Source organism: Cottoperca gobio, chromosome 5 (assembly GCF_900634415.1).
Source record: "Cottoperca gobio chromosome 5, fCotGob3.1, whole genome shotgun sequence".
NCBI lineage: Eukaryota > Metazoa > Chordata > Actinopteri > Perciformes > Bovichtidae > Cottoperca > Cottoperca gobio.
Genome location: NC_041359.1, coordinates 368,928 through 389,593, shown reverse-complemented (window position 1 = coordinate 389,593; position 20,666 = coordinate 368,928). Strand labels below are relative to the sequence as shown.

At 39.2% G+C, this 20,666-nt stretch overlaps 1 protein-coding gene across 3 annotated transcripts in view; it reads right to left on the bottom strand.

Moving 5' to 3' along the window:
• Positions 1–20,666, bottom strand: part of LOC115008002 (copine-9-like) — a 170,984-nt gene that overhangs the window by 33,623 nt on the left and 116,695 nt on the right. For all 3 annotated transcript variants that reach the window (XM_029431214.1, XM_029431215.1, XM_029431216.1), the window contains 7 exons: positions 10,369–10,432; positions 9,441–9,544; positions 8,789–8,893; positions 4,345–4,386; positions 2,854–2,929; positions 2,213–2,266; positions 2,022–2,083 (listed from right to left, as the gene is read on the bottom strand). In XM_029431214.1, the coding sequence (XP_029287074.1) occupies positions 2,022–2,083; positions 2,213–2,266; positions 2,854–2,929; positions 4,345–4,386; positions 8,789–8,893; positions 9,441–9,544; positions 10,369–10,432 (507 nt within the window). The remainder of the gene's footprint in view (positions 1–2,021; positions 2,084–2,212; positions 2,267–2,853; positions 2,930–4,344; positions 4,387–8,788; positions 8,894–9,440; positions 9,545–10,368; positions 10,433–20,666) is intronic.

Sequence of the window (20,666 nt, the reverse complement as noted above, 5' to 3'; positions counted from 1 at the left end):
GAAAGAACGAGGTCGTGGGTACAAGCGGCCAAAATGAGTTTTCTCAGGTGGGTGGCTGGCGTCTCCCTTAGAGATAGGGTGAGAAGCTCAGTCATCTGTGAGAGAGTCGGAGAAGAGCTGCTGCTCCTTTGCGTTGAAAGGAACCATTTGAGGTGGTTCTGGCATCTAGTAAGGATGCCACCTGGGCGCCTCCCTAGGGAGGTGTTCCAGGCACATCCAGCTGGGAGAAGACCCCGGGGAAGACCCAGGTCTCGGTGGAGAGATTATATCTCCTCACTGGCCTGGGAACACCTCGGAATCCCCCAGTCGGAGCCGGCGGATGTGGCCCGGTAAAAGGAAGTTTGGGGTTCCTTACTGGAGTCGACCCCAGATAAGCGGTAGACGATGGATGGATGAATGATGGTCGGTGGATAACATAAATAAAGAACTGCAGTGAAAGAAAGAAAGTTACTATGTTGAAGAGTTCCAGAAGAGTATGGTTTTACCAAGCTCAGCCTTGGGGATTTTGACACTTATTTTATGAACCTATTACTGTCAATAGAAAAATTAAAAAAGGACTTTAACATCTAGAAACATGGCCACCTGATGGAACTCTCTCCACTTTGTTACATCATGACATGCTATAAAAGGTAGTGGGGAATCATTTGTCCTCCGTCACCATGGCATCCACTTTCAATGCTATGCTGACGACATGCAAGTCTATATCTCAACCAAACCCACCACCGCCCACCCCCCCACCTCCCTCGCCACCTGCCTCCAGGACATCAGGAGCTGGATGAGCAGGAACTTCCTGAAGCTAAACGGTAGCAAAACTGAGGCCCTGCTCATCGGCTCCAAAAACACCCTCTCCAAAATCCTAACCACCCCAACCTCAAACATCATGATTGACGGCTTCCCTGTATCCTTCACCAGCCAAGTCAAAAGCCTTGGCGTCATCCTGGACAGCACCCTTTTGTTTGCACCCCACATAAAAAACATCACCCGGACTGCCTTCTTCCATATCCGCAACATTTCTAGACTCCGCCCATCCCTGTCACAATCCAGCACTGAAATCCTGGTTAATGCATTTGTCACATCCCGGATTGACTACTGTAATGCTATCCTCTCTGGCCTACCCACAAAACTACTCAACAGACTCCAAATCATTCAAAACTCGGCTGCCCGGATCAATACCCACACCAAATCGTCTGACCACATCACCCCCATCCTCATCCAACTTCACTGGCTCCCTGTTCAGCACCGGATTGATTACAAAAACCTTCTGCTCACATACAAAGCCCTCAACAACCTCGCCCCCACCTATCTCTCAAACCTCCTCCAGGAATGCACCCCCTCCCGCTCCCTGCGCTCATCCTCAGCCGGACTCCTGACTGTCCCCAACTTCCGCCTCAGCACCATGGGAGCCAGGGCTTTTAGCTGCACCACGCCCGGGCTCTGGAATTCTCTGCCTCCACACATCAAACAGTCTGACTCCATTACGACTTTCAAATCCCACCTCAAAACCCACCTGTTTAAACAGGCCTACTCACTCTAAAACACAACCAAATTGTTATCAGAGATCCTCCTTTCACTCCGTCACTCCACACTCTGCCTTGTCCTGTTTTATCTATGTCGGTTTGACTAATTTGTTTTCCATCTTTGTTTTAGCTGTTTTAACTTTTAAATGCACTGTAAGGCGACCTTGGGTGTCCTGAAAGGCCTCTAAATAAAATGTATTATTATTATTATTATTATTATTATTATTATTATTATTATTATTATTATTATTATTATTATTATTTGCTACGTCAGAAGCGATTGAACATTTACTTCAAATAATGTGTAAAAGCAATTCCATTTGAATTGCTGTAAATAATACTAACTACATCTTTCGAATAGTCCTGTGTGTACTCAAATATTTCACAAAGATGAGCAGATTAATTTTACCGTTCCACTGTCTGGTGTGGCCAGTACTTAAAACAAGCATATACTCACGTAGTGTCTTTTAATCACACACTGATGAAACATTTGACCCTTCTTACCCTCCTCTGATGAAGTCGACAAACGTGCATTCTGACTCCACTTTGAAAGAAAGCAGAGTCACCTGGAAGACGAAGAGAGAGTCAAAGGGAAAACAGGAAGAGAGGTCAGAGACAGATCACCAGATGGTTCATGGAAAACACGATGACGGCTGCTATGACTTATGTCCGTGAAACACTCCGACAGGTCTTACCGTCCCTGAGTTGACGTATTTCTTCTTCTTGCCTTTCTTTTTAGGATTCAAAACCTTGACCACAAGATAGGGTAGAATAAATTAGTTTCTGTCTGAGCAGAAATGTGTAGTTATTATTCAGTGCATGTCAATAATATTGTCCTCAGATGCAGGCTGTTATTTATAACACAAGAAACATTACTTAAACAAATAATATAACACTGAGAAGGAACTATTGATGTTGCTGCAAGTTACAGCAATGTTACATGCTGATATCCTTTACACATTCAGGAAAGGAAAGTTTTGGAGAAAGTCTTGGATTCCTTTTTAATTATTTGTTAATCAAGTTTTTCACCACGGCCCCTGGTAGACCACCACACCAAAACAGATTATTTTATCACCATTGTGCAATTATCACTGCCATGTGCAATATTAATTTTTTATAATTTATTATTGTAAATAACCACTACTCAACCAATTTTATATATTCACTACCTTATAATACTTCTACTTATTTTAACATATATGTATACTTATATTATTATTATTATTTATTTAATTTTATTGTCTTTGCTGTAACAATGTAAATGTTCCAGTTGTATGACTGATAAAGGATTTCTGATTCTGATTTCTAACAATTCCTTGCTATTTTTGCATTTTACCTCGTAGACATTGAACTGGCTTTGGCCTCTAGACAGTTCTCTGTAGCTGGTGGTGAACTCTCCAATAAAGTCATGACTGGAACAAAGATTGATTTAGACAGGAACAGACAAAAAGACAAAGAAAATAGTTATAGTACATCGGCAAAATGATTCTGAAGAACAGTCACACAAGAGAAAAACAAATCCAAATATGTGGAATTCATTCTCCTCTTAACTCTATGTTAAGAGAAACATATCTGTCTCTCTAGCTGCTAAATGCTCCACCATGTTCCCCAGCTAGGTAGTGCACACTCCTGCTCTTATTGGAAGGGAGGTTAGCGAGGAGAGCGGTGACTGCCGGTCCAGTCCCACACAGGTTAGAAATAATACAAACCTACTTCACTTTAAAACCTCTTCTTCACACTATGAACATTTAAATAAAGAGTGACTCTCACTGTGAGTGTCACATCTATGACAAAGCTGTGCTGAATAATGAAAGTAATGTGATAAGTAAGGTTATTAATTACTGTTGAGTACTTAGTAAAGTAATGTTATCACTTTTTAATAGATTTATAAGTTATTGATTACATTTTTTAAGTAACCTGCCCAACACTGGTAGTAATATAATGGTAATACTGAAACTTAACCTTTTAAAATGGTCAAACTGCTCTCCACAGATATCTTTGACAGCAGCTCCACTTGGCAACATTTCATACTAAGATTTTCATTATTAATGTTTCCACATCTGCAGGATGCCCTGGCCATATTTGTTTGTAAAAGCAGATACAAAGTCAAAACTTTTCATATTAGTGTTATTGCGTGCATGTAAAAGTGGTGTGTAATGTAATTGTGACTTGTGTACTTTGCATTTAGTTGGTCTATATGTAGCACTTATGTGAGAATAGACTTTATTGAGATGCTTGCATTCACTGTGTGCAGACAATGGGTTTAATCTTAAAACAGCACTCCCCAGCAGAATGATTGCACAGGAGTTTATTTTGACACGGTCATGTCCCTGTTTTAAAGTTAAGGCCTGAAATCTATGATAATATATTGTCGTCAAAAAAAAAAGATCCTTGTCATGATGCACTGAAAAACAGAATTGTCTGTCAAACCCTGAAAAGAAACTGACTGTGAATTACTGCCTGATGACTGGGTCAGACTGCTGGAACACTGCAAGACAAACATATATAACATCGCAGATTAAATTCTGGGACTCGGGAATTCTAAAAATCCCACAAGAATTTCAAGTGAAACCTGACTGGATTCTAAATTATGGAAAACAGTAACACAAGGCCAGGCAGCCTGAAAAACCCACATAAGGTTTCCAGTGAGCGCCTGCAGTAACTCAATGTCAGTGAGAGCGAGGTGCTGTATTAGTACTGCGGCCTGCGCTCATCAAACCTGACCTATTGTCCACTCCACTGCAACCTTTCAGGACGGTGGAATCATTTGACGGATTCAATCTGGAGCTGAAAATGAATAAATGAAAAGTGATGCGTGAGAATTTACCTCCCATCTCTGTCCCAGTCGTATACATCCACCTTGACCGTCCTGAGGGAGGTGAGATGAGAGAGTGGAGATGGGGTGAGACAGACATAGGTGAGAATCACAGAGAGGGTGAAGGTGAGAAAGAGAATGTTAGAGAGACGGAGGAGAGAGATCAACAGAGTATTGGAAAGTAAGTTAAGAACATTTCTTGGCCTTCATATCAAAGGATGTTACACATTTTAAAAACAACACAAACCAGTTATAAAAAAGGATCCCAATTACATGAATTACATGTCATATTTCAAGAGAGGAATTTTGTAATTTAACTTGTCCCATTTTCCCTTGTCAAATATTCTGTCACATGAACAGTGCTCTCTACATGATGGGCAGAATGTAACAGTTTGCTTTCCGCAGATGTAATTCTTGGATTTCCCACAAGAGGTGCTTGTTTTATTCTCTTCTCAGGGCGGACAGATCTTGCATATTTTATGTTTCTTTACACCTGTATCCACTCGATCCATTGCTGGTTGGTTGGATGGGGGGTTGGATGACTGAGCCTGGAACTTTTAAATGACTGCAGCTGCTGGGGATCAAGCTGGCCAGGCTCATCTTCGGACTTCCAGGAAAAGCTGATGTCGGTACAATTTGCCTTCATTCCATCGCTGGTTGATTTCAGTCTACAGGACATTGGAAGCAGACACGTTCACAAAGTTGTAGAAATGACCAAGGGCATTCCTGTGCTGGCAGCTGTATGTTGCTGTTACTTTGTCCAGATTGTCAACTTCTCCTTTGGTGGAGTTGTAGTCAAAGGATCATTTGTGGCTTCATGTCGTCTCTTCTGCTCAGAGATGCATATTCGTGCATTCTGCTGTTCTTGTTTTTCTCTGGTCAGTATGAAACAAGTGCAGAGGTCTGCACTGCATCTTCAGAATTTCTCTGGGAAGTTCTGGCTTTTTTCTGACCGTTCCCAACATGGTCAGCTTTCTCTTCTGACGTGCAACACCAAGGTGGTAGGATGTGAAGAAGTTGTCACATTAGATGTTATGACCATGCAGCCCTTCACACATCTCCATCACCAGTTTTCCAGTGAAGACCTACATATTCCTTGCATAGCTAGATTTGGCATCACAGGCTGCCCATAATTTGATGCCATACTTGGCAGGCTTGTTGGGCATGTGCTGTCGGAAGGGATGGCTCCCCCTGAAAGGAACAAGGCGTTTGTCTACATGGATTCCAGGATTATACATCAAAGGTATCATTTCGACCGATTTATCCCATATATCTATGATCGCAGCTGGTTTGTCTTTTTCACGTCAACCAGCTCTGGTGTTGCGGTTGTCAAATCGGATCACTCAAGATATCACATATAATTAATCCAGAGACATTGTTGCTCGAAAGATTGACATTCCACTCTCTTCATTCCATAGGCTGGCAGTTGCTTCTCCCTTTGACATTACACAGACACTCCAGCTAATACCAGGATTCCAAAGTATGCATGCAAGTCAATCTGATCCAGTGACTTCCATTACACCTCCTTCCAAGTTGGTCATATCTGGTATAATCCTCTCTATTGGTGGGGATATGAAGACCTGAAAAGCGGATTGAATATCATCAACTCCTGTAGTAGAAAATCTTGTAGTGCCTGGAGTAATTTTGATGACAATGGAAGATGACAGTCTGCCTTGGCTATGGTGTGATGATGTTACCATCTTTAGATGGCCATGTACCCTCTGTTGAGGATGATGGCCACATTTAATCTGATGGAGAGACTACGGCAGACTCGTCCTTATCATGGGAAAATTGACATTCCAGATCATCAGTAACATTGTCCTCTGTCTCTGAAAGATCCTCTTAAAAGTTCTTCCTCTAGATCACTATTACAGTCCAGACTCTGTGAATAAACTGCTTAAGTTGTAAATCTTCTAGAGCCGTGGTTCTCAACCTTTTCTAGTCGTGACCCCCCAGAATAATCAGGTAAATGTTCGCAACCCCCCCACCCCCCACCCTCCGCATCAATCGCTCATAAACTGTCTGCACATATATATCCACTGTAAGCCCCACAGCTAAGGAAGTGGACTTTGTGCTGTAAATGGTTAAATGAGTAGGGCTTAATTATGGGGTGCTTGTGTAGATGTATCACAAATACACTCAAAAATCTATTCCCAGGCAAATGATATCAATGGCACAGGCGATTGGAATGTTAAAGCAATTCCTGTGTAAGTACAATAAGATATGTGTGAGTTTGCTGTTGCATTGCCTCCATGTTGGTCTCAATAACACCAGCACTGGCCTGACTAAGAGCACGGCCGACTGCTGGCATTATTCTGACCAGCACAGACTCAAACCTCATCTTCACATATTCATTGTCATTACATGTTGTGACTTGGCTTTACTTTACTTTTGTCATACCAAAGTTTGACAAAAGTAAATTTTCTCTAGTTTCTCCAGTTTTAATGATGGGAAACTCACAGTCACCTAATGAACTAGAACAGGGGTTCTCAACGGGGGGCGTTCGGAAAACATAAACAACATTCTGAATGATGTTTTTAGACTTTTATTTGATAGTGATAAAGTGCTGCTTGAAAAAAAAGAATTAATCTTTTTGGACCAGCAGCAGAGAGCTGCACTCTGGCTGCTTGTAGTAGCAGAGCTAACATCTGCAACACTGCTGCTGATTCAGGCTGTGTGAGTTAAAAAAACGCGGATATTTTCACCTGAGTTTCTGAACATTGGGGTCCATGTCGCTCCATTTATAATAATGTGTTAGATTTTTTACTTTTTCGCACTTAGTAGTTCTCTCCTCTCCTTTGCTCCATTCTGTCTCTGACTGTAGGTGTGTGCGCACGTGTGTGTGTGTGTGTGTGTGTGTGTGTGTGTGTCGGCAGCGGAACAGAGCAGAGGAGAGAATGTGAATGTGCAAAGCAGCAACGCAGTAGACATGGAAACGTGCACATAAATTTGATAAATAACATGCGTTTTTAGTTTATTTAATAAAAGAGCACCTGTTCAATGTGAAAAGTGAGTTCTGCTTTGGCGCTATATATTAAAAAGATATTTCAGGGGGGCGCAGGGTTCTGTTGGAGGGGGGCATCACCTCACACTTGTTCCTTTGTTGGCTGCTTGTTTTCCATTGGAACACTTAAGAGTGCAAATTGTTTCACATTTCTGAGGCTGCTGTGTTTAACACCAATTAAAGTTTGAATGTCTGACTCGTTTCTGATTGGCTGCAGTCTATGACACCGATTAAAGTTTGAATCTCAAACTTCTTACCGTGGCATTTGTTTAACACTCCTGAATAAAATGTATATTTACATGCCTTTTTTTGCTCCCTGGCTACATGGCATATTAGGGCAATTGAAGGTAAAAACAACAAAATATTTATTTTAATAATATAATATTTATTATTATTTAGGAATTTTATTATGTAACTTCCATCAGAGAGAATTAGAGTTTTTATATTAACATAATATAGCAACCTAATAATAAGAAAAATAATATAATAATTTAAATACACAATTAATATAATCAATATGTAATATAAATAATACATTTTAAGAATAATAATCATAATAATACAAACAGAATAAGAATAAACATTAAAATACAATTAGCCTACATTTTATTTGATGGGGGGGCGGTAAGGGAACTGGATAATGGATATGGGGGCGCTGGCCCAAAAAAGGTTGAGAACCACTGAACTAGAATCACAAAATCTAACAATAATCTCCGGGAGTTAAAGAGTTTAATCAAAATCTTTCGACAAATTAGGAACCAACGTGTTCTAACAATACTTATAAATAACTATTTAGCTTATCATATAAATTGTCTACACTCAGCAAGGTTATAACATTAGAAAGGTTGGGTGAAAAAAACAAGGGTGGATAAACTCCTGGTGCACGTCATACATTGCTTGATACCTATGAATAATGTACATTTTCATTCAACAAATTCAACTGTATAATCATGTTATGTTCATGTTGTTGAGGATTACTCATCGTAAGTGTTGTTGTCCTATTTCAGTAACTGTGGGTGTGTGTGTTCATGTCCAAGCCAAACTGTATTTTGTAGTAAAGAAAGTTGAGGTTATTAAAGATTCACAATGACTAAAGTCGCTATTTGAGAATTAACGATATACGAACAGTTAGAATGGCTGTGAACTTTATCATAAGGTTCTATGCATATTTCTGATGTAAATGTACATTTTCTATATTGTAAGTTTGAATTCTTCAATTCATAATTCTACTTATCCGGTGTAGTTTGTCAATGTCACATTTACAGCCACAATCTTTCCTGAATGCAATATGAACCACTTATGTATTTGCCAATAAGAAGTGTTGAAAACTGCTTAAAACCAACAGGATGAACATAAGGTAAGTAATCACCTGCCTGCAGATAAAACAAAACTCTCCATAGGGAGGAGTGGATCATATTAAAAACCAACCTCTGACCTGTGCTGTCACCTCACCTGTCATAATCTCCATTACAGAGTGCTCGAACAGGGATGGTAAACGGCTGCCAAACAGGGTTCAGATTGTTCTTGATCACCTCAGTCTTGTGACAGATGGTGAACCTGGAGACACAGAGAACTTTTTGATAATGAGACAAAATGAAAATACAGGTTCAACTGATCTAGGATGAGCAGGAAATCTGTCTAAAAGGTTTTTAGAGTGGTTTCATGTCAAACTCCAGTAATATGTAATACTAAGTAAAGATTATGTGCAATATTTATTTTTTGCCTGGGTGAGTATTGAAAACTAGCTCATTCAGACACATAGTCTTTTGAAATACATTTCAACTTAATCAAATCTTGAGACAGCAGAAACAGAAGAGGCTCACAGAGGGTTTTGATCCTGGACTATAGGTCTGAAATATTGAAGGGTACAATATTACAGATTAGAACTTTCTGTGTCAATGTTAAGAAAATCTATAATTCCTTCTTCCACCTGATAGGCAACAGGCTCTCAAACTCCTCCTGGGACTAGATTCAACAGAGAAATCTCTGAGCAGGTTTCAGTTGTTGTCAGTAACAATGGAAGAGTTGCAACAGAGGAACATGAAGTACAAACAAATGACTGTACTGTAAAGGATTTACTCTCATTTAACAAGCACACACTTACGTCCCATCCTCGTTGCTCCGGTAGAAGACGAGGAAAGGGTCAGACTTGCCAAAGAAATCCTTTTTATCCAGCTTGTTGGCACAAAGCTGCATGGTGGCTATGTCCTGGGAGAACAGCAAGAGTTTATGCTTTATGGTTTGCTTTTGTTCAGACTTAAAGCTGAACTTTTAATTAAACGCACTCATTAGTTCACTGGCACTTGAGCTTTATCGCTTGATAGACCATTTACTATATTGTACGTTTTCCTCCACTACTAGCTAATTTGACAGCTGAAGTTACTAGATATTTTCCAGATAAAGAAATTACATGCAAAATTATGCATTTTGTATTTAACTCACATTGTTGCAGTGTATTTATCAGAGCTACCAATTCTCACATATTGTCCGTGAAGCGTACACGATTGATACTTTTCATCTTTTTTCTCACGCATTGAGAAACACATCCACTGCTCAAGCTAGACGCTTTTGGAATTGAATGCGCGTTTATTCATGCTGTTGCAATACGAAAGACAGCTCAAATGATATTGTAACCAAATGTGAATGTCAGTATTCAAATCATTACCAGTATGGATGTAATGCATATGTTTGCATGAAAACGTGCATACGGTAATACCATGGTGAGCATGTTTGTGTGTGTGTGTGAGTGTGTCTTTTTGATTGGAGTGTCTAATAATCGTGGCAAGAAAAGTGAACTGGATAAATTATTAACTTTCGCTCCACTGCAAGATGACAAAGTCATTCTGTCTTTGTGATCATTCACTTACATTCAGACTGTAGTGCTTAACTTTCTGACCCCTGTCTCGGAATGTGTATATGTTTATATTACAGAGTGTGTGTGTGTGTGTGTGTGTGTGTGTGTGTATGTGTGTGTGTGTGTGTGTGTGTAAGCCTTGAGAAACACAGTGTCATGAGTATGATCTGCTACTAACCCGGCAGTTACTGAGCTCCTCGGCTGAGAAGATGATGGTTCCACATTTCTTCCCAGGTATCCCACTGAGACAGAGACAGAGAGAGAGAGAGAGAGAGAGAGAGAGAGAGAGAGAGAGAGAGAGAGAGAGAGAGAGAGAGAGAGAGAGAGAGCGAGAGAGAGAGAATGCATTAAATATAGTGTTGGAGGCAAGTTTTAGAGGGTTAGAAGCGTGGCTCTGAACTATGGAAAGTCAGTAGTTAGCACCTGTATGGTAATACCATTAAAGGAACTCAGATGGCATGATGATGGAGAAGTAAATCTGGGAGTTTTGCACTGAGCAAAGCCACTACACACCCATAGTATTTTGTGCTGGTTGCGTCATCAATATATTAGTCATGTTTACCAGGTCCATGTTACCTGGCCTTAGTCGACATGCCTTAGGAGTAGGGTGGACTTCACATCCTCTAGGGGCATGCTCCCCCGGGAAGAATTTTTTTAACATTTTAAAGTGAATTGTATGCATCTGGTGCACTTTGAGAGCAAAATTAAGATGCTAGATCTAATAGAACTTTGTGGTCTTGGTAAGGGGAGGGGGCACAACTCTCAACACTAATATGAAAAATATATCTGCCTCTGCTTCTGCATGACCCTTTAAAATAAGTTTAAACAATGATTTATTAACTGATCGAGACACTAAAGTAAGTTTCATGACATCCAAACGTTATGTTCAAAATGCAAACTGGTGACATGTATGGTGTACGTGTGTTCACTGTTATGTGTGTTAAACAAATGCATTACTCTCTGGAACTTCGGGCTATGTATTTTCATTAATGATTTATTTAGCTAGTACTGTGGCCTATTACAGGAATTTAATCCAAAATTTGCTCATTTACTCCTAGACCTGAACTAACCTCCATCACACTGTTGCCTCCAAAATCCCTTCTCTGCTGCTGCTTCCCTGTGGCAGAGCTGCCACCTTTCCTTAGGACTCTTCTTATATCCATCTGATCAATGAACATTGGCAGATTATGATAGTTAGAATAGCTATTCACCCTTTCCTGCTTACAATTGTTTTCCATAGTGAACAAACGTTAGCTGTTCTGTAGCTAGCCAGTTACTATTGACTACTGACAGTACACCAACAAACATAGAAGACCTAATTTTACTACACTTTTCCCTTTCCTAGAGTTATTAAAAGTTAAGGAGCTAACACATATTAATAACTTCGTACAATTTCACAGTGCATCTTCCAAAATGTCAACCTCTCGTCTCCAGCATGACTCGTCAGAAGTTACAGATATCTATCATGATATCAAAGCTGTGCTACACCTGTACAGTCTATGCTAGGACCCTTTTCCCCAGGGTCCTAACGCCCTTGATTTACTCAGAGCCATTTCTCCCCTCCCCCCGGCTCTTAGTGCCCGCTAGATTACATTGTAAAGTATGAAAGGGAGTTTTGGGGCGATTTGGAAACAATATTTAAAAATATCTGTATAGCGTTTAAACCCCTTTCCACACAAGAAGGAGCATGAGACATGAATGCCCTTTTGATTTATTTATTAAAGCCCACCTAAAATAGGCCTAGCTATGCCACTGGCCTACACACAGGTAGATAGTGATAACAGAGTGATAACAAAAAGAGAGCTTTAATTAACAAAATCTGAAATACAAAAACACAGGTACAAAGCAAAAACTGAGGGAGATGACAAGGAGAACAAACAATGAGAAACATAGGTATAGGCCTATGTATATACGGTGTATATATATATTTATATACACACAGACACTAATCACACAGCTGGAAGAGGCAGGCAAAGACAGAAGGGCAACAGGGTGATTAGACACAGGAGGATCAAATCAGGGAGGGGCAAACAAATAACAAAAGGCGGAAAAACACAAAGATAGGAACGGCTGCTACGTCAGTCTTGAGTGAAAGCACTCTGCTGACTTATAGAAAACCTGGCCAGGAAGCTTCATATGCAGTGAGAAGGGAACAAGGACACTCTCTTCACTGGTGCAGTTGTGGGTTAGCGTGAGCGAGAGCACTCTGCTATTTATGAAAACAGTAATATTTATATGAGATACTATACGGTCCACAGTTTAGATGACAGCTAGTCCATCAGTTAGTTTGAGCGAGAGCACTCCACTAACAGTAATGAAAATACAACAGTAACAGGAAAATAATGTATTGCCTACTGTAGCAGCTAACTCCTGTTAGCGTACCACCAAGTTAACGTGAGCGAGAGCACTCTGCTAACTATGGAACAGTCAAATTATAGGAACAAATTTACACAGTATACATTCTTAGCTAGCTCCTACTAGGTACTCCCACCACGTTAACCCAAACGACAGAAAACTGTGAAAACATGATGCAAGCCAGCGCACAACACTACAGTGATACAAAATGCTGTCAATATCAGCCAACACCAAGCGGACACGCTGTAGTTAGCAAACCAACAATTAGCGGCTAACTTTGAAACAGTAACATTAATGCTATAGGAAACAATGTATTCACTATCAGCTCATGTTAACGATCTCAGTTAGGGCTGCTCAGGCTTGTCTTGGTTCAGCCCCTAGTTATGCTGCTATAGGCTTAGACTTCCGGGGGACATCTCTCCTCTCTCCTCCTTTCCCGATCTATCTCTCTCTCTCTCTCTCTCTCTCTGTATGCATCCATGTCCCTTAAATGCATGTTACTATATCAGAGTTTCTGTGTCTCTAATATGGCAGGTTGTAACTATTAAAGCAGGGGTGTCAAAGTCAAATGGACGGAGGGCCAAATAAAAAATTTAGCTACAAGCCGAGGGCCGGACTGTTCGAATGTTCATTGAAAAATTTTTAAATGACGCATATAGTCTAGTGAACCTAATTGAACCTACTGAAAACCTAACAAATATATTCCAATATGATCAGATAAATAAAGCAATATTTTCTTATGGCTCTGTCAGTAATCTTTAATTTTCAACAGACACAAAAGACAAATTTCCTTTATATAAAAATCCCCATAACATGAACATTAAATGAAAGAAACCGGTATTCAAGGCACCATCAGTAGCCTATATTTTCTATTTTAGCAAAAGTGGGCTAAATTTACTTCAAAGAAAAAAACAATAATAGCAATTTTCTATCATCCACTCAACTGAAATATTTTTAAAATATAATTGGATTGAAATACAATAAAATAAAGTGCAAAAATCTATTAATCAAAAACAACACTTTGTTTAAGGAGAAGTAACATGCAGTGAAAACAAATATTAAACTTTAACTTTTAAACTTGAACTGAGTAAAAACTCTAAATATGTGATTGCACAGTAATGTTCACTTGTTTGAGGTTGAGGGTGATACTTGGTGGTGTCCCATCTTTTCCACAAGTTCATCAATGTTCGGGGTAAGGCTCTGAGCTGAGGAAATCCTCAGAATTGAGTGGAGGTGTTCAGCAGTAAGTCGACTTCTGTGTGATGTTTTGTTCAGGTTCATCAAAGAAAACAGTTGTTCACACAGGTATGTGCTGCCAAACATAGACAACGTTTGAGCAGCCTGGATGCGCAGCTGGGGCATTGTGTCGGGGAGGAAACGGGCGAACTCCGCAGCACCCACTGCCGCATATTTTGCCCTCAGTGCATCATTGCATTGGAGGTCAATCAACTCCATTTGGAGGTTTGGTGGTGAGCTTTCCACGTCAACAGCAAATGGGTTACCGAGCAGTTCCAACCTGCTTTTTTGTGCTTCAAAGTCAGCAAATCGGCGTCGAAAGTCAGCGGCAAGCATACCTATTTTATCAGCCAACTGTGCGCTCATATTCTTGTTTTTGTCCGCGTGTTTCGTTTCATAATGTCGTCTCAGATTATACTCTTTCAGTACCGCCACACTTTCTCCACACAGAAGACACACAGGTTTTCCAGCTACCTCCGTGAACATATACTCCGACTCCCACCTTGTTTGAAACCCCCGGTTCTCAGTGTCCACCTTCCGTTTTGCCATTTTTGATGGGTATCTGAAAGTTAATTTTACTGTGATGCTGACGACTGCTGTGCCAATAAATATTGAAATGAAGCAGCCTACTGCTCGGTGCGTCACCGTTGCATTGTGGGAAATGTAGTATTGGTGCGTGTAAAAGATCTGCGGGCTGCGGGCCGGTTCTAATAATAAATCAAGATCATCCCAGGGGCCGTAAAAAACCTTCTCGCGGGCCGGATGTGGCCCGCGGGCCTTGACTCTGACATATGTGTATTAAAGGTTACGTCTGGCTCATTAATCGGGGCTGCGCCTCTTGCCCTGGAGAGAATAAAGGGTAAAATATCATTTGATTTGAATAAAATTTGATTTGTTTTTTATTTGACTTGTTACACTAAGTCAATTGATTTCTTCGTTAAGGCCAACGTGACAATTATTTGCAGGAAATCACGCGATCAGACAGTAACCCTCCATCAGATCCAATTGCAGCCAGTCACATCCTGGTGATTAGCCTCAGCAGCAGTGACAGACATACTGACTCCAGATTGAATCCTCACCACTCACAATCATCACATTTAGAAATAAAAGAGGCTGTCTGCTCTGGGGACACCAATTATCTGTTCGTCTGTTTATCTGTATCACAGCTCAGTTCCTGCCCCAGAATTTCTCAGCGGGGATTTTACTCAGTTGATTCAGTGATGAATTACGGAACAATAGTAATTGTGTTGATCTGGATTAGAAAAGGAGGCCTGCGTAAAGTCATTTATCAAAGGGAGGAAATCCAGATACATCAGGGGCTTAGTGTTTTTTCTACTTCGCCGGAGGATGCTTGTTGCTGCTGTTGTTTTCAAAAATACAATGCAATACAAGGTGCTTAACAATACAATGAAAATAAAAAAATACAATAAACATGCCACAAAATAGAATATTAATAAATCTTTTATGGATTAAGATTAAGAGAATGCTTAGGTAAAATGATATGTGATGCAGTTTTGTTCCTCTTTTTTCTCATCTCCAGTTGGTCCTCAAATCGCTTATTAAGATAATAAAATAATAACGCTGAAGCTCCATAGTCTGAACAAAGAACAAACTCTTTATTCCACATTGTCAACAGCAGCGGCAGCACATTACAGCTTCACTTCTTTCGTTCTTACCTTTCACAATAAAAGCCATAAAAGTATACACAGCATCACTGCTTACCAGAGGGAATCTACATGGATCCAACAGCTATCGTGTGCTGTAGGACCGCACACAGTTCTCTCTTCATTGTCCACAATATCTTTAGCTTTGTGTGCAAGGGGATTACACGCTGACAGAAAAAACGGCATAATTAATCATTTCCAGGTCAAGTCAAACCTTTATCATCTGCTGCTAACAGGCAGACTGATGCTGCGCTGTGATTAAAATTCCAGCTCAAGGATGTCGTGGTAAACATCTGTGACACATATGCAGGCACAAACACACCCTTAGCACATGCACACAATCTATTATGCTGAAGGTATGATACCATGGCACACACTTATAATATATTCTCCTTGAGAGGCTGTTTCCTGTAACCTTAAACCATGGTTTCACCCCAGTCAGTCTATTATCCATTCCTGTATGAAGGCAAGTGAAGCTCCTCACCTTAACGATAATTAATTCATATACTTCTTACTTCCTCTCAGTTTGGTTTTCTTTTTAATCAATCTCTGCTGACCCTCCATTAAAGAAGAATGCTAACAATGATGTATAAACGTCTGCAGGCTGCAATCTCTCTCATAATTTTGAATGGTCACGTGGGGTGATTGGTATATGTGCAAACACACACACACACACACACACATACACGCACACACACACACACACGCAATGCCACCGTCACAGAGGGTCCTTTACTACACTAAACTAAAAGCTACTAAAAGCTCAGTGCTAGTAAAGCTGCAGCTACTTGACTGGAGCAGAAGCACAGCTTGATGAAAGAAATTGATACAACAAAGATGAAGAAAATAACTTAAAGATGGAAGTCACCAAAGTAATTCAAGTGAAGTCCTTCAGCAGGAGTTTTCCCACACATTTCTTGTCATCCTCCCACATAGACACTCACTGCCCACATGTTATGCAAGCTCAAATACACACACACACACACACACACACACACACACACACACGCACACACACAGACACACATGCACACCTACACTCAAACACATACACAGACACACACACACACTCACACACACACACAGACACACACACACAGACACACACAGACACACACATCCTCACACACACACACTCACACACACACACACACAAACACACACACACACACACAGGCACACATTTTTTAAGACAGGATGATAAAAGAAAAACATAAAGAATAATTTTTATGCTAAAAATAAATGACAGTAAAGTACAGTGGTTTCAAAGCAAAGGATTTGTATTAGCAAGGAAACTAATGAGAGACACTTTCAGGTAATGGTATTTTACTTGAGTTTTAGATTAGATATTATTTTGAACATGTAAACACATAAAAATAAAAAATAACTAAAGAGAAGTTGTTAAATGTTAAACATAAACATTTTATTGCTATATGCCTCAGTGGTCACATACACACCTCGACCAAATCAACCAAATCACACGAAAATGAAACATCCAAAACAAGAACAATTCAATCAGAAACAAGCAAGCAATGATATTTTGCATTAGTCCTCACTAATTGTTTCTTAAACATACACATTCCTCTCACATCAGATTGACTCTCTTATTTCAAACAACGTTTGAATAATGTTAGGCAATGATTACTTTTTTGCTTTGTACATTATTTGAACTGTTTTGAAGTCTATTTAATTTGATAAAGAGTGGTTTGTTAGTTTTCTATAAATGTTTTTATTTAAAATTCTTATGGCTCTTTTTTGAAGGATGAATATTGGTATTTGTTTGATTCATATGTTGTTCCCCACATTTCCCCACAATAAGTTAAAAGAACAGTATAGGATGTATAACATAGTTTGATTTAGAAGATCTTTGACTTTATATAATATTGAAATGACTGATATTTTCACTTTTATATAATGTATATGTGGTTTCCAGCATCATTTATTGTCTATTATTACTCAAATAAATTTAATTTCAGGTGTATACTTCAATAATCATATGTTTTTTGTTTCAGTTAGTTAAACGATTTCCAAAGATTATGAATTTATTTGTTTCCAAATTCAGTGTTAGTTTATTAGAATCAAATCAGCTCTTCAGCATTTTCATCTCCACTGTATCCAAAAGTTGATCCTTATGTACATGATAAACAACAATGGTCCCAGCACTTAGTACTGGGGAACACCACAAGTAACGTTCAGTAACTGTGATTTTATGTTATTTATTTGGACATACTGGTCCCTATTCTCTAGGTAGCTGCTTAACCAAGAGAGTGCTACCCCTCTAATTCAACATCTTTGTAATTTATTTAATTGCATGTAATGGTCAACGGTATCAAATGCTTTTTTGATATCTAAGAATACCCCTACATATTATATACTATATATTCTTTATGTTCTAATGCAGTTTTTACTCCCTCTAAAAATGTCTGTAGATTTCTTATTTCTTTCTTATATTTCCTTTGTTTACCTTATAAATACAGAAATATGTAAATGTTTTACTTTTCAAATCATCTCTTACTATTCTCTTTAATCTCCGTAGCCAAGCAAAAACCAACACTGACAAAATCATCATTGCAGTCATCAACAACTAAATCCATATCATTAGTAGTAGTGTATTATTATCAGGAAATTGTTTGGGTAGCATGATTTTCCAGTTCCATCTTTAATGTTATTCAATATATCATTAACTTCCATGTATTTTTTATATTATTTCTGTTGTCCTTAAATCATTTATTGTAATAACCCCTTTTGCTGCTTCTCAAAATACCTGTAAGCTTGTTTGATTCTGTTTTATATGCTTGTTGTGATTATTTTGTAATTATATTATACTATATATTATATTATAGAGTGTTTTTTATGTACACATATACATACATGTGTCTTATAAGTTTCCTTTATATATTCTACATAGACTTATTCCAGTCTTGTATCATTAAGTCTCCTTGAAATATTTGATTGCACCTTGTGTGTTGTTTCTAATGAGGTTGGAGGTTTTTACGTCCTTGTTGCTCCGAATGGTTACAAAAACCGAGAGATGGTCACTATGTCGTTTATGAGTAGCCCATTTTCTACTTTCCTAACAGTAGTATTATCATTTTGGGAGACTTTCTACTTTTCCTACACTACTTTTTAGAGAGAAATGTTGTATTTTGAACTACCCCAAAGAACATCAAAGTCTATTTGATCAGACATCTCCTCTAACACATTGTGCTCAACTGAAAATGCAAACAGTGGTGGAAGATGATGTTGAGTTATGTAAAGCTGAGTTTCTTGAGATTACATGCATATTATATAACCTCTGTGTGGCCACGTACTTCATGTACTTGTGAGAGTTTACACATGATTAAGCAGGGCTCTCACCAGTGAATGTGGGCAGCACGCTATCGGCCTCCTGGCCGCATGTGCAGTGCAGTCGATCCCTGTCACAACTAGAAATTAATACATGGCAATTAAATACAATGGTTTCAAAGCAGTGGATCAGTGTAGCGCCTGGACGGCTTCTTCTGCTGCCTGTAATAGATGATGGTGTACAGTGTCTTTGATGTGAGGGCTGGGACTACTGTTTGAGATGATTGAAGGATATATTCATGCATGTGTGAGTAGATATTGAAAGTAACAAAGTAAATACTTAAATACTTTAATTATAGGGGAACTACACTGATTTTACACTTCAGATAAGTTTACTGAAGTGACAGGAGTTCCACTCGGCCAGTGGAAACTGTTGCATAATGTCTTGTGTGGCTCTGGAGGAGCTTTGTCAAGTCTGAGAAAATAACTCAAGAGATGTATTCTATGCTTTTCCCTGCTTGGGCTTGGAGACTAAAGTTTTACTGAAGAAAAAAGGAAAGCCGGCATTACAAACTGTGTTGCAGGCAGATGTGAGTATTTACCAGGCACACAGACACCAGCCAAAGGACACGATCAAGCTGCGTTATGTGAAAAGTAGAATCCAATAGTTTTGAGGCTTTATCCACACTAAAAGTCAGGATATCTCTGCTGCATCAAATTTGACTATTCCTTATAAAGAATTCGCTCATTAGTCCTGACTGAATAGAAGTGCAACACTAAAGCTTAAGTACAGTTTTACAGGTACTTGAATTAATAATTTCCTTTGATCTTTGTAGCTCTCACCATAATTTCTATAGAGATCTGCTGAGACCTGGGAACAAAGCCAAATGGGGAAACAACCATGAAGCCCGGTATCCAGGTTTCTGAGGGGTTCAACAAGTTCAACTTTCGAAAGACCTTTTAAATACTAATACCACAGTATGCAATTCAATACCTGTTTCATGTTCCCAAAGCATGAAAGTAAAATGGAAATCCATTTTTATAAATAACATCACAACAGAAAACACCTCAATCAGGTAAAAAAATCTTAGTCAAATAATTAGTACTAGCTGCTCAAATAATGTCAATTATATCTTGAAAGGCCTGTCGCAAATACACCATATCATTAATATATTTGCAGATCATTAACAATGGTCATCTAGTATTTATGAGAAATTATTAGACAGGAATTCAAATGCTCTCAATAAAATATGTCAGCCAATTGCAGAGTAACTTGGAGTTTTTCTTTTTTTTCTGAGAGAAACTGTTATAATGTTTTAAAAGAGAACCTTGACTTTGGCTTTGATATCAAAGCACAATTTAGGATCTTCCTTGACATTTTCTTTTCTACAGGTTTTCTACATTGAAATAATCATATTACTGATGTTTACATTTCAACTGGACTTTGCTCTATATAAGCTAATATATTCTTGATTCTATTTTTAATTATATGCAAATCAAATGCATCATGAGATACACTTGAGATTTTTCTTCTTTTTGCCTTAATTTCAACCAGGATAGTCCAAGTGATATTTAAAAACATATTTTTAAAAGAAAACCAGGTCACGACAGCAGCATCACTATATTAACGTTGATGAGCACCAATAAACAGCCATCTATGTAATCACACAAACACATAAATACACATCATCGTCATCGTCTACCGCTTATTGGCGACTGCTTGGGTCGCGGGAGCAGCAGCTCCAGTAAGGAACCCCAAACTTCCCTTTTCCGAGCCACATCCGCCAGCTCTGACTGGGGGATCCCGAGCCGTTCCCAGGCCAGTCAGGATATATAATCTCTCCACCGAGATCTGGGTCTTCCCCGAGGTCTTCTCCTAGCTGGACATGCCTGGAACACCTCTCTAGGGAGGCACCCAGGTGGCATCCTTACTAGA